This window comes from Triticum aestivum, chromosome 7A (assembly GCF_018294505.1).
Source record: "Triticum aestivum cultivar Chinese Spring chromosome 7A, IWGSC CS RefSeq v2.1, whole genome shotgun sequence".
NCBI classification, from domain to species: Eukaryota; Viridiplantae; Streptophyta; class Magnoliopsida; order Poales; family Poaceae; genus Triticum; species Triticum aestivum.
The window spans coordinates 720,409,532-720,420,405 of NC_057812.1; the positions used below are offsets into that span (position 1 = coordinate 720,409,532).

Genomic DNA, 10,874 nt, shown 5'->3' on the forward strand with positions numbered 1-10,874 from the left:
GTCAACCTAAGTGTTTGCATGTGTAAATCTGTCTTACACCCGTTGTATGTGAATGTTGGAATCTATCACACCCGATCATCACGTGGTGCTTCGAAACAACGAACTGTCGCAACGGCGCATAGTTAGGGGGAACACTTTCTTGAAATTATTATGAGGGATCATCTTATTTACTACCGTCGTTCTAAGTAAACAAGATGCAAAAACATGATAAACATCACATGCAATCAAATAATAATAGTGACATGATATGGCCAATATCACATAGCTCCTTTGATCTCCATCTTGGGGCTCCATGATCATCTTGTCACCGGCATGACACCATGATCTCCATCATCATGTCTCCATGAAGTTTCTCGCCAACTATTACTTCTACTACTATGGCTAACACGTTTAGCAATAAAGTAAAGTAATTTACATGGCGTTTCTCAATGACACGCAGGTCATACAAAAAATAAAGACAACTCCTATGGCTCCTGCCGGTTGTCATACTCATCGACATGCAAGTCGTGATTCCTATTACAATAGCATGAACATCTCATACATCACATATATATCATTCATCATTCATCACAACTTTGGCCATATCACATCACAAAACACTTGCTGCAAAAACAAGTTAGACGTCCTCTAATTGTTGTTGCAAGTTTTACATGGCTGCAATAGGGTTCTAGCAAGAACGTTTTCTTACCTACGTGAAAGACACAACGTGATTTGTCAACTTCTATTTACCCTTCATAAGGACCCTTTTCATCGAATCCGCTCCAATTAAACTGGGAGAGACAGACACCCGCCAGCCACCTTATGCAACTAGTGCATGTCAGTCGGTGGAACCGGTCTCACGTAAGTGTACGTGTAAGGTTGGTCCGGGCCGCTTCATCCCATAATACCGCTGAAGCAAAATAAGACTAGTAGCGGCAAGAAAGTTGACAACATCTACGCCCACAACAAATTGTATTCTACTTGTGCAAAGAGAACTACGCATAGACCTAGCTCATGATGCCACTGATGGGGAACGTTGCAGAAAACAAAAAATTTCCTACGGTTTCACCAAGATCCATCTATGAGTTCATCTAGCAACGAGTGATCGGATTGCATCTACATACCTTTGTAGATCACGCGCGGAAGCGTTCAAAGAACGGGGATGAGGAAGTCGTACTCGACGTGATCCAAATCACCGGAGATCCTAGCGCCGAACGAACGGCACCTCCGTGTTCAACACACGTACGGTCAGCATGACGTCTCCTCCTTCTTGATCCAGCAAGGGGAAGGAGAGGTTGATGAAGATCCAGCAGCACGACGGCGTGGTGGTGGATGCAGAAGTCACCGCAGCAGGGCTTCGCCGTTCTTCTGCGAGAGGGAGAGGTGTAGCAGAGGAGAGGGAGGCGCCAAGAGTCAAGGTTGCGGCTGCCCCTCCCTCCCCTCCTTTATATAGGCTCCCCAAGGGGGGGGGCGCCGGCCCTAGGAGATGGGATCTCCTAGGGGGGCGGCGACCAAGGGTGGAGTGGCCCCCAAGGCAAGTAGGGCGCCCCCCACCCTAAGGTTTCCAACCCTAGGCGCAGGGGGTGGGCCAAGGGGGGCGCACCAGCCCACTATGGGCTGGTTCCCCTCCCCACTTCAGCCCATGGGGCCCTCCGGGATGGGTGGTCTCACCCTATGGACCCCCGAGACCCATCCGGTGGTCCCGGTACAATACCGGTGACCCCCGAAACTCTCCCGATGGCCGAAACTGCACTTCCTATATATAATTCTTCACCTACGGACCATTCCGGAACTCTTCGTGACGTCCGGGATCTCATCCGGGACTCCGAACAACTTTTGGGTTAATGCATATTCATATCTCTACAACCCTAGCATCACCGAACCTTAAGTGTGTAGACCCTACGGGTTCGGGAGACATGTAGACATGACCAAGATGGCCCTCCGGTCAATAACCAACAGCGGGATCTGGATACCCATGTTGGCTTCCACATGCTCCTCGATGATCTCATCGGATGAACCACGATGTCGAGGATTCAAGCAACCCCGTATACAATTCCCTTTGTCAATCGGTATGTTACTTGCCCGAGATTCGATCGTCGGTATCCCAATACCTCGTTCAATCTCGTTACCGGCAAGTCACTTTACTCGTACCGTAATGCATGATCCCGTGACCAGACACTTGGTCACTTTGAGCTCATTATGATGATGCATTACCGAGTGGGCCCAGATATACCTCTCCATCATACGGAGTGACAAATCCCAGTCTTGATCCGTGTCAACCCAACAGACACTTTTGGAGATACCCGTAGTATACCTTTATAGTCACCCAGTTACGTTGTGATGTTTGGTACACCCAAAGCACTCCTACGGTATCCGGAAGTTACACGATCTCATGGTCTAAGGAAAAGATACTTGACATTGGAAAAACTCTAGCAAACGAACTATACGATCTCGTGCTATGTTCAGGATTGGGTCTTGTCCATCACATCATTCTCCTAATGATGTGATCTCGTTATCAATGACATCCAATGTCCATAGTCAGGAAACCATGAGTATCTGTTGATCAACGAGCTAGTCAACTAGAGGCTTACTAGGGACATGTTGGTGTCTATGTATTCACACATGTATTATAATTTCCGGATAACACAATTATAGCATGAATAAAAGACAATTATCATGAACAAGGAAATATAATAATAATCCTTTTATTATTGCCTCTAGGGCATATTTCCAACACAAAATACTACCCGGCACGACATACAATGGTCAATTCATTACATGCAATGGTATTAATTAGCAAATAAACATTAAGTTTTCTCGTTTTCCCCTCTTCTTTGGTCACGGTGCACAACGTAAGGCTGGTCATAGTGGGGAGTAACTTAGACTAGTAACATGCATATGTTACTAGTCTATGTTACTACCTCTATAGTACATAGTATCATAGATGGTCTTATTTATTGCCATGCATGACACATAGTAGCACCACATTTATTATTTTACGGTATCTACCTATGTTACTATAACCATCTCTCTCTTCTTTAATTGCCTGTCACATAAGCATGTTTGCGAGTTCCAAGTACATGATACTACTTATGTTACCCCTACTATGGCCAGCCTAAGATGACTTAGTGGGTGCTTGGATCCAAGGGACTTTATTTATTCTGACTAAAAATAGTCTCTTTAAGAGCAACTCTAGCAGACCCCGCATCCTCCCGACCCGCAAAACGTTTTTGCAGTTTGCGGAAAAACGTCTTTGCGGGTCGGTGCAGACGGCCGCAGTTGCATACCCCGCATAATGGACCCGTAAAAAAGGATATTTCTAGAATATGCTTTTTTACGAGTTGGGGTTGCAGCGTCTGATCTGGCGCATCTCCTCTCGGCCCGCAAAACTTAAATTTGCAACTCAATTTGATCTAGCATATTGCATTGTTTTGACAACATTGGATACAAAAAGCATCACCAAATCTTTGCTAGAATAGCAAGACCAAAGTAAACAAGAATTACAAGAATGCATTTTAGAAGGTTTCTAATTTCCATAACTGCTCCCGCTAGTTGGACTAATATCTTCTCCATGCATTCGTTGTTGATCTGTGGATTCTTGATTTTGCATTCTTCTTTCTTCATCTTTGGTTCAGAAGAAGTAGATGTTGCTTCCCCTCTAGTTGCACATGCAGACGCATCATTGCCTTCAATTGTACTAAGGAGTGCACTAACATCTATTAAATTTCTTTCTATCAACAATGTATTGCCCTTCCCAAAACCAAAATGAGCATCCTTCGTCCTACACAAAAGAATGAGCAAGCTCGAAGTGAGCCACCGCAGTTTAGCTAAAGAATGAACTGTGAAACGAGCTACCGCAAGTGCACGTACCCCGTCGATTTCACTTTGAAGAACACCCATCCAATGTGCTTCGGCATGCTTGAAGTGAGCCGCATCACTTTCCGCGTGCAGTCGTCACACTCTATGAGCGGCATCGGCAAGCCACAAAGACGCTGCGCGAGCGCCGAGCCCGGTGGACGGCCTGACAAACTCGCACTGCATGCGGCGATGCGCCCTTGCCTGGGCTGCGGGAGAAGCTCCCCGACCACTCCATCGCTTGGTGCAGCAAACCGGTGGTCGAAAAAAGCCAAATCCGGCGGCCCGCGATGAAGCCGATGCAAGGGGAGGGGGGAGGCCTCGTGCGCGTGGTGGCCTTCCGGCGTGCTCCTGCCGGCTGCGGTCGCCGGAATCTTGGGCGGCGGCCGACGGCGCGAGAGGGGAGAGGAGAGGTGGTTGGTGGGAGAAAGCGCGGGATGAAATGTCCCCCCACCAACCGCTTCCGCTTATATGCAGGGCACCGCAGCCGCGAGGGGGAAACCCGCGTTTTCCCGGGTTGGGCTCGGGATTTTGCCGCACCCCCTAAAAAAAATTGCGGGCCGGGGCGGGATGCGGGGTCTGATCGGGTGGGTTTTTTCGCCCCAGCCCGCATTTTAACGGTTATTTTACGAGTCGGGGCGGGATGGGGGTCTGCTAGAGTTGCTCTAAGAGGCTAAAGTTCCAAGCACCCCTGACTAAAGAGGGGTTAAAACTAGTCTTGAGACTAAAATAATTTAGTCAGGGATACCCCTACTAAAATGTGGATTAGTCCTCTCTCTCCTCATTTAACTCCTCTCCTTTAACATAGTCGAGTTCTGAATTGGAGGGTTTGGAGGATAATAAATGCTCATTAACTTGATTTTAGTTTCTTTAGTATTTGGATCCAAGCATGGGTGAGGCTAGCAAATTTTAGTCCCACTACTTTTATTCATGAGATTAAAACGTATCCAAGCACCCTCTTATGCACCGGTACGGAGAGAGTACTATATATGAACCTTTAGAAAACCAGTTTTTATAATTGTAGTCTCCTTTCTGATCCTTCATTTTGCGTGCCATTAATTAATTAATTGAATTTTCTTGATATTATCTCTCTTCCCCATGAATGTGATGTGCATTGGTTCGCTCGTTCACACGGAGGGTGAGACTTTGCCGCCAGCTACACATACCAACCTACCTGTATGTCTGTCTCTTAGTGTTCATCGCCTTCACCCAATTGATCAGTCAAGAAAAGGCACGTAGACAAAGAGATCTCAGTTGTATTCTCGAAAAATTATAAGGAAAACAGTTATATATTTTTTAAGGAACTGACAGTCTTATCTTGGTAAATATTTTTAACATCCAATGCAAAAAAAAAACTATTTTTAAACTACAATCGCAGATGCTCACATACTCCCTATATTATGAGCACCTCCGAAATAACTAAATACACCTAAATACTCTTATGTGGAAAGAGAGATTGTTTTTGTGTGTGAATAATACGGAAATTTTATTCCAAAGTCACAGGGTTATAGTCGAGAGGCAATAAGTCCTCACAACATGGAGGACATCTGTTCATCCATACTGTAGTACAAGACTCGGCACGGCTATAATTTGCCATACAATCAGCTACTCCCTCCGTTCCTAAATATAAGTCTTTTTAGAGATTCTACTATGGACTACATACGGAACAAAATGAGTAAATCTACACTCTAAAATATGTCTATATACATCCGTATGTAGTTTCGTAGTGGAATCCCTAAAAAGACTTATATTTAGGAACGGAGGGAGTACCTTATTTTGAGTCCTAATTTTCATGTCTTAATTAAGAGAAGGCAAGCTTTTCTATGTTTTCTCCTCCTCTTATCTCAGCATTTATTCTCTACATGGCATTCATTCATAAGATAACACCATTGTACACGCCTTAGCTCAGGATCGTCAATCTTGATTCCATCAGTCTAAAACTCCAACGAGATCCTGTTGTGTTGTTCTGGAACAGGTCTGAAACATGGACATCTTCGTCTCAACTCTCAACTTTTGCTTGCGTCTGAAAAGCGGTTGGCGACAGAGGATGTGCGCTTTCCTAGTTGTAAGTTTACATCATTTATGATCTCTTCCCGGACCAAACATGAATCTTTCGACTCATTTGGGTCTCACGCTCCGCTCCTCTTGGTCGAGTCTGATGGACAGTGTGACTGAATGCAACAGTTTTGTTCCATATTCAAGCGTCGCGATCGAGATTAAAAGTCTGACAGACGATATTACTGGCTAGTTACCTACTCCTATTTTCCTTTCTTTTGTGGCGTGCTGCCAAGCCACCCAAAGATGACTCGTTGTTGACTCATGGCCAGCCTCCACCTCCACTTGCTGCTCTCCAATTACAGGTCAAGCGCGTGAAGGATTAAACAATCCTACTTGCGAGTCCCATGGCAACCTCTTGTTACTTTCTCAAGGTTATCCAGCAAGTAGCCTCTAATCTGCCGGTGCTGAAGAATTAGCCATGCATCATCGGAGGACAAGTAGTGTACCTAGCATTAGCAAGCACGTCGTGTCTAGTCTATGCAAGCCCGCGCAGAGGACAAGTGTATGGGCAGCATCATCGGATGGATGCAATTTACGCAGCACATCTCCATCAGTCGGCGCTTCCGGACAAGCACGCCTTGATTAACGTCTCCGAGCTCAGCCGTCCTTCTCACGCCGACGACTCGTTTGGGCTTTGGCTGTGCCTGCTTCCTCCTCGCCGGCCCACCTACTGCATCTGATTCTGATCTGATATCGGGGGTGATCGCTCGCTCGATGACATGATCATACAAAATAAAATATCAGCAGATTTGGCCAAACACCAGAGGCTGGGAGCATGAGTGTGTGTGCCATGCATGGCCGTATGATGAAGATGAACACGCCTGCTGCTTGCTGATCTAGCTAGCTTTGCCATTATTAGCGAGACGGATGGAGACTGCTGCACCTATCTGCATCTACCTGCGTGAATCATCACGCCGGTCCTCGTCTCCTTCCCTTCCGTCGCCTCTTTCACGTGTGGGGTGTGAGGCGCCGGGCCCCTCCTCCTCAACCTGCTTCCTTCTTTCTTCTTCTTTTTCACCGAAGCAGCACGTGACAATCTATATAGAGAACAATCAGAAGGAATGGAGGAGAAATGGAAATCAAATCAAATCGCACAAGATCTCCAAATGCTGACCCTCACTCAAATCAGACACCGATACGGGAGCTGGCCGTCCAACCATATCCACATACAAGTTTGAATTAAAAAAAACTTATCGCTCGGAATAGCGTGATCACCAGAAAAAAGTAAAGAAAGCATAGCAATTGAAAAGAAAAAACTGAAACAATAGTGCTTTCCACCATTGTGACTTGAAAAAAATTAGTGCCTTCTGCTATTATGAGCACTTGAAAAGTAAAAAAGAGTGTAGCACTTGAAGGAAAAAAAAAGCGAAACAATAATGATTCCGCCAAATGCTAGCAACCTTCCGCCCAAGAGTAAAAAAATTAGCATCGGCTTTCCGTCATCCAGACAGAGAGAGGGCACGTGGTGGCTTTGGATTGGCCAGACGGATGTACGGACTCTTGCAAAGCTCCCCTTTGTTTGTCTCTTGTTTGTGAAAAACAGACGTCTGGACGCGTCGACGGACCGATGTGGGACTGTGTTGGATGGCAAACTGTATCCGGACAATGTGGTCCAGATATATGCATTTTGGAGACGCCCTAAATGCAACATGTGGGGAACATGTAATTAAATACTTGGTTAAGCTGAGTCACAAGTGGAAATTCAAGGGATGCCCACGGACGCATATAAACGGATTTATGATAATCTAAAAAATGATGGAATTCAATATGGTTAACGAGGTTATTCTTTTTTCTAAAAGCTTAAATATTCCATGTTCCATGAACATTTCTATGATGTACTAGATCTTTTGAAATTCTCTGTTTTTCAGAAACGTGATACAACGGTAGGCAATCAGATACACGCACATCCACACATCTATGAGTAAGGTCTAGGATCAAACCCATGTTTACCAAAAGAAACCTAACCAACAAAGCCAAGCTCACTTGACCCTAGTTTTCCATTTTCCTTCAATTATCCTTTTTTTCCTTATTAGTTTTCATGTAAGTATCTATTATTTTACAAAAGAATAATTTTCTTGTAACTTTTTGAAAACTGTGAATTTTTATGTTGACTAGGTTGCCATTTGTGAAACCAATGTTTAGTAGGATTTTCAATGGAACAAATCACCAGATTAAGATAATTTAGGCACTTAGAGCATCTGTGGCTAGACCCATTATATTGCTCCTATATGTCCAGACGAACAGGACGATCAGTGCATAAATACATTTACACTCGCCTAATATCCCAAAAAATACACATAAGAATAAACTAAAAAAGAAAAAAGAAGAAAGATGCATAAAAAACGAAAAAGAAACAAAGAAAGAGAGGGGAGGGCTGGGTCGTCAGATGGGCTAATTAGAGCTAGCTCGGTAGCATAGCTAACTGGGCTTCAGCCCTTGAAGAATTATCTGACCGAAAACTGTGGCCAGTCAAAATTTTCGAGCCCGAAACAAGACATACCACAGAACAAGAAAAAATTTATTTCTCAAAGACAAAACAAGAAAAAAAAATGAGCATGAGTCTTGGGAGCAGCAATCAACGGTTAGAAAAATCGACTGATCCAAATTTAATTTTCAAGGGATCTACATATTGCTAAACAGGCACTTCCTCCGTTTCTAAATATATTTTTAAACATTTCAAATAGACTACAACATACGGATGTATGTAGATATAATTTAAAGTGTGCATTCACTCATTTTGCTTCGTATGTAGCCATTTGTTAAAATCTCTAAAAAAGACTTATATTTAGAAACGGAGGAAGTACCAATTAGTAGTACAAATTAACAAGACGATCGAATTGATTGATGAACTTAATCCCCACAAAATTAGTACTATCATATATACAACATTGAGGCAAATCATGGTGATTGATGAACTTAATCCCCATAAAATTAGTACTATCATATATACAACACTGAGGAGGCAAATCATGGTCGATTGTTTACGCCGAAAAGAACATCCGAGCACAATCATCGATCATTCTAGGAACGGGTAATCAGTGTATCCGACGGCGGGGTGGGCGGCGCCGGCGCCGGCGCCGTAGAAGGTGGCGCTGACGCAGTCGTTGAGCGGCGCGCCGAGCTCGAACCTCCTCGGCAGGTCCGGGTTCGCCAGGAAGAGCCGCCCGTACGCCACCAGGTCGGCGTACCCCTCGCCGACGGCCGCGTCGCCCTCCTCCCGCCCGTACCCGCCGCTGGCGATGAACGTGCCGCCGAACGCCTCCCTGTAAGGCAGCAGCCGCCGGGACACGCGCCGCCGGCCGTCCACCTTGGGCTCGATCATGTGGCAGTAGAGCACGCCGAGGTCGTTGAGCCGGCTGACGACATGGAGCGCCAGCGCGTGCTCGTCCGGCTCTGCGGTGAACTGGTCCAGTCGCAGGCCCAGGCGGTGGCCGCCGATCTCCCGCGCCACGGCGTCCACCACCTCCAGCGCGAACCGGCAGCGACTCTCCGGGCCACCGCCGTCGACGACGAAGTAGCCGTTGGTGCCTTGGAGCTCGACGCCGTCGAAGCCTGCCATGGCACGGCACGGTTGGTGTCTGATTTCAGAAGTGAAACAGGGGAGCTCGAAAAAGAAAACTGAAACGACGGTCTCCCACGCGCGCACCGGCATCGATGGCGTTCCTGGCGGCGCGTCTGAACGCGTCGACGACGCCGGGCGCGTCCTCAGCTGCCACCCTCCTCGGCGACGTGAGCTCCTCGCGGCGGCCATCATAGCTCATCTGCGGGCTCACCTGCTGCCTTTCCCTGACGGCGTCGCCGGGGGCGGCCGCGGCGTGCCAGAGCTGGCAGAAGAAGACGGCGCCCTCGGCGTGCACGGCGTCGACCACGGGCCTCCACGCCTCGACCTGCTCCGGCGCCCAGACCCCCGGCATGTCCCTGAACGAGGCCGGCTCCTCGTCCTGCCTTGCCGGCGCGACGCGCGTGGCCTCGGAGATGAGGAGGCCGCCGGGGGTGGCGCGCTGGGAGTAGTAGAGGGCGGCGTGCGGCTGCGGCACGCCGCCGTAGGCGCGCTGCCGCGTCATGGGCGCCAGCACGACCCGGTGCGACAGCTCGAACTGGCCCATCTTGTACGGCGTGAGCAGAGGGATGGGCTCCATCTCGGATCCGCTCCGCTGCTCAGAAGCTGAGCAATGGCGGCTGAGATTTGCTTGCAGGGAGACAGAACTGGCGGTGGATGCGGGAGGTCAAAGATTTTGATCGACGGTGGCGGCACTCCACTGATTACCACCACGGAGTGGCTGTCGGAGTCACGGTGCGGTCGGTCCGTCTTGTCTGGTCATCAGAGGTCCAGCGCGGGGCCATCGCTGAAGCACGGCGAGGTCACGGCGCCATGGCGACCAAACGATCGGAAGATAGTAGTGGAAGAGTTGCCGGCGATCTCATCTTTCTTGTGTGAAGTATCGGCAGAGACGAGCAGCCCAAGACGCGACAACTACGTTAACTTGCTTGTTTTCTGGCAGAGAGGCGAGATTATCCGGCCTCCTACGTGTCGTGAGCGCACCGGTGCTACAAGTTGCACGACAGCGAGGTGGCGCGAAAGCTCCCTGCAGCAAGCACCGCACGGCAAGCAACCGCCGACCGGCTCTACGTCAGGATGCCTTACCAGAGCGATGAGGAGACTGAGAAGTAGAAAGAATTCCTAAATTCTCCGATATATAATTCCTAATGACTCAAAACATTTTTCTAAACACAACTCGGCCGCTAAAAACGATCAAGCAATAGGGCTTCAAAGGTCGGGGAAGGCTCTGATACCAACTTGTAACACCCTCGATGCGACTATAGCTCCCACGTGTCGAGGCACGACTTAGAGACATAATCGCATTGAAGGCATATGTCGCAAGTTAGACAATCTTCACAACATCCCATATAATATAAATAATAAAGGGAAGATAACATAGTTGGCTTACACTCGCCACGTCAATCAAGTACATAAATAACAT

General features: G+C 47.6%; 1 protein-coding gene across 1 annotated transcript; it reads right to left on the bottom strand.

Moving 5' to 3' along the window:
* Positions 1–8,699: 8,699 nt before the first annotated feature.
* Positions 8,700–10,405, bottom strand: LOC123149684 (12-oxophytodienoate reductase 1). The gene is made up of 2 exons (XM_044569393.1): positions 9,539–10,405; positions 8,700–9,444 (listed from the first exon to the last, which is right to left on the bottom strand). The coding sequence occupies exons 1-2, from the start codon at positions 10,029–10,031 to the stop codon at positions 8,909–8,911; spliced, it is 1,029 nt and encodes a 342-aa protein (XP_044425328.1). The 5' UTR covers positions 10,032–10,405; the 3' UTR covers positions 8,700–8,908.
* Between the last annotated feature and the right edge of the window lie 469 nt (positions 10,406–10,874).

Coding starts and splice junctions, on each gene's coding strand:
- LOC123149684 (XM_044569393.1), bottom strand. CDS start 10,031: ATGGAGCCCATCCCTCTGCTCACGCCGTACAAGATGGGCCAGTTCGAG. Junction 9,445..9,538: donor CAGGAACGCCATCGATGCCG/GTGCGCGCGTGG, acceptor GTGCCATGGCAG/GCTTCGACGGCGTCGAGCTC.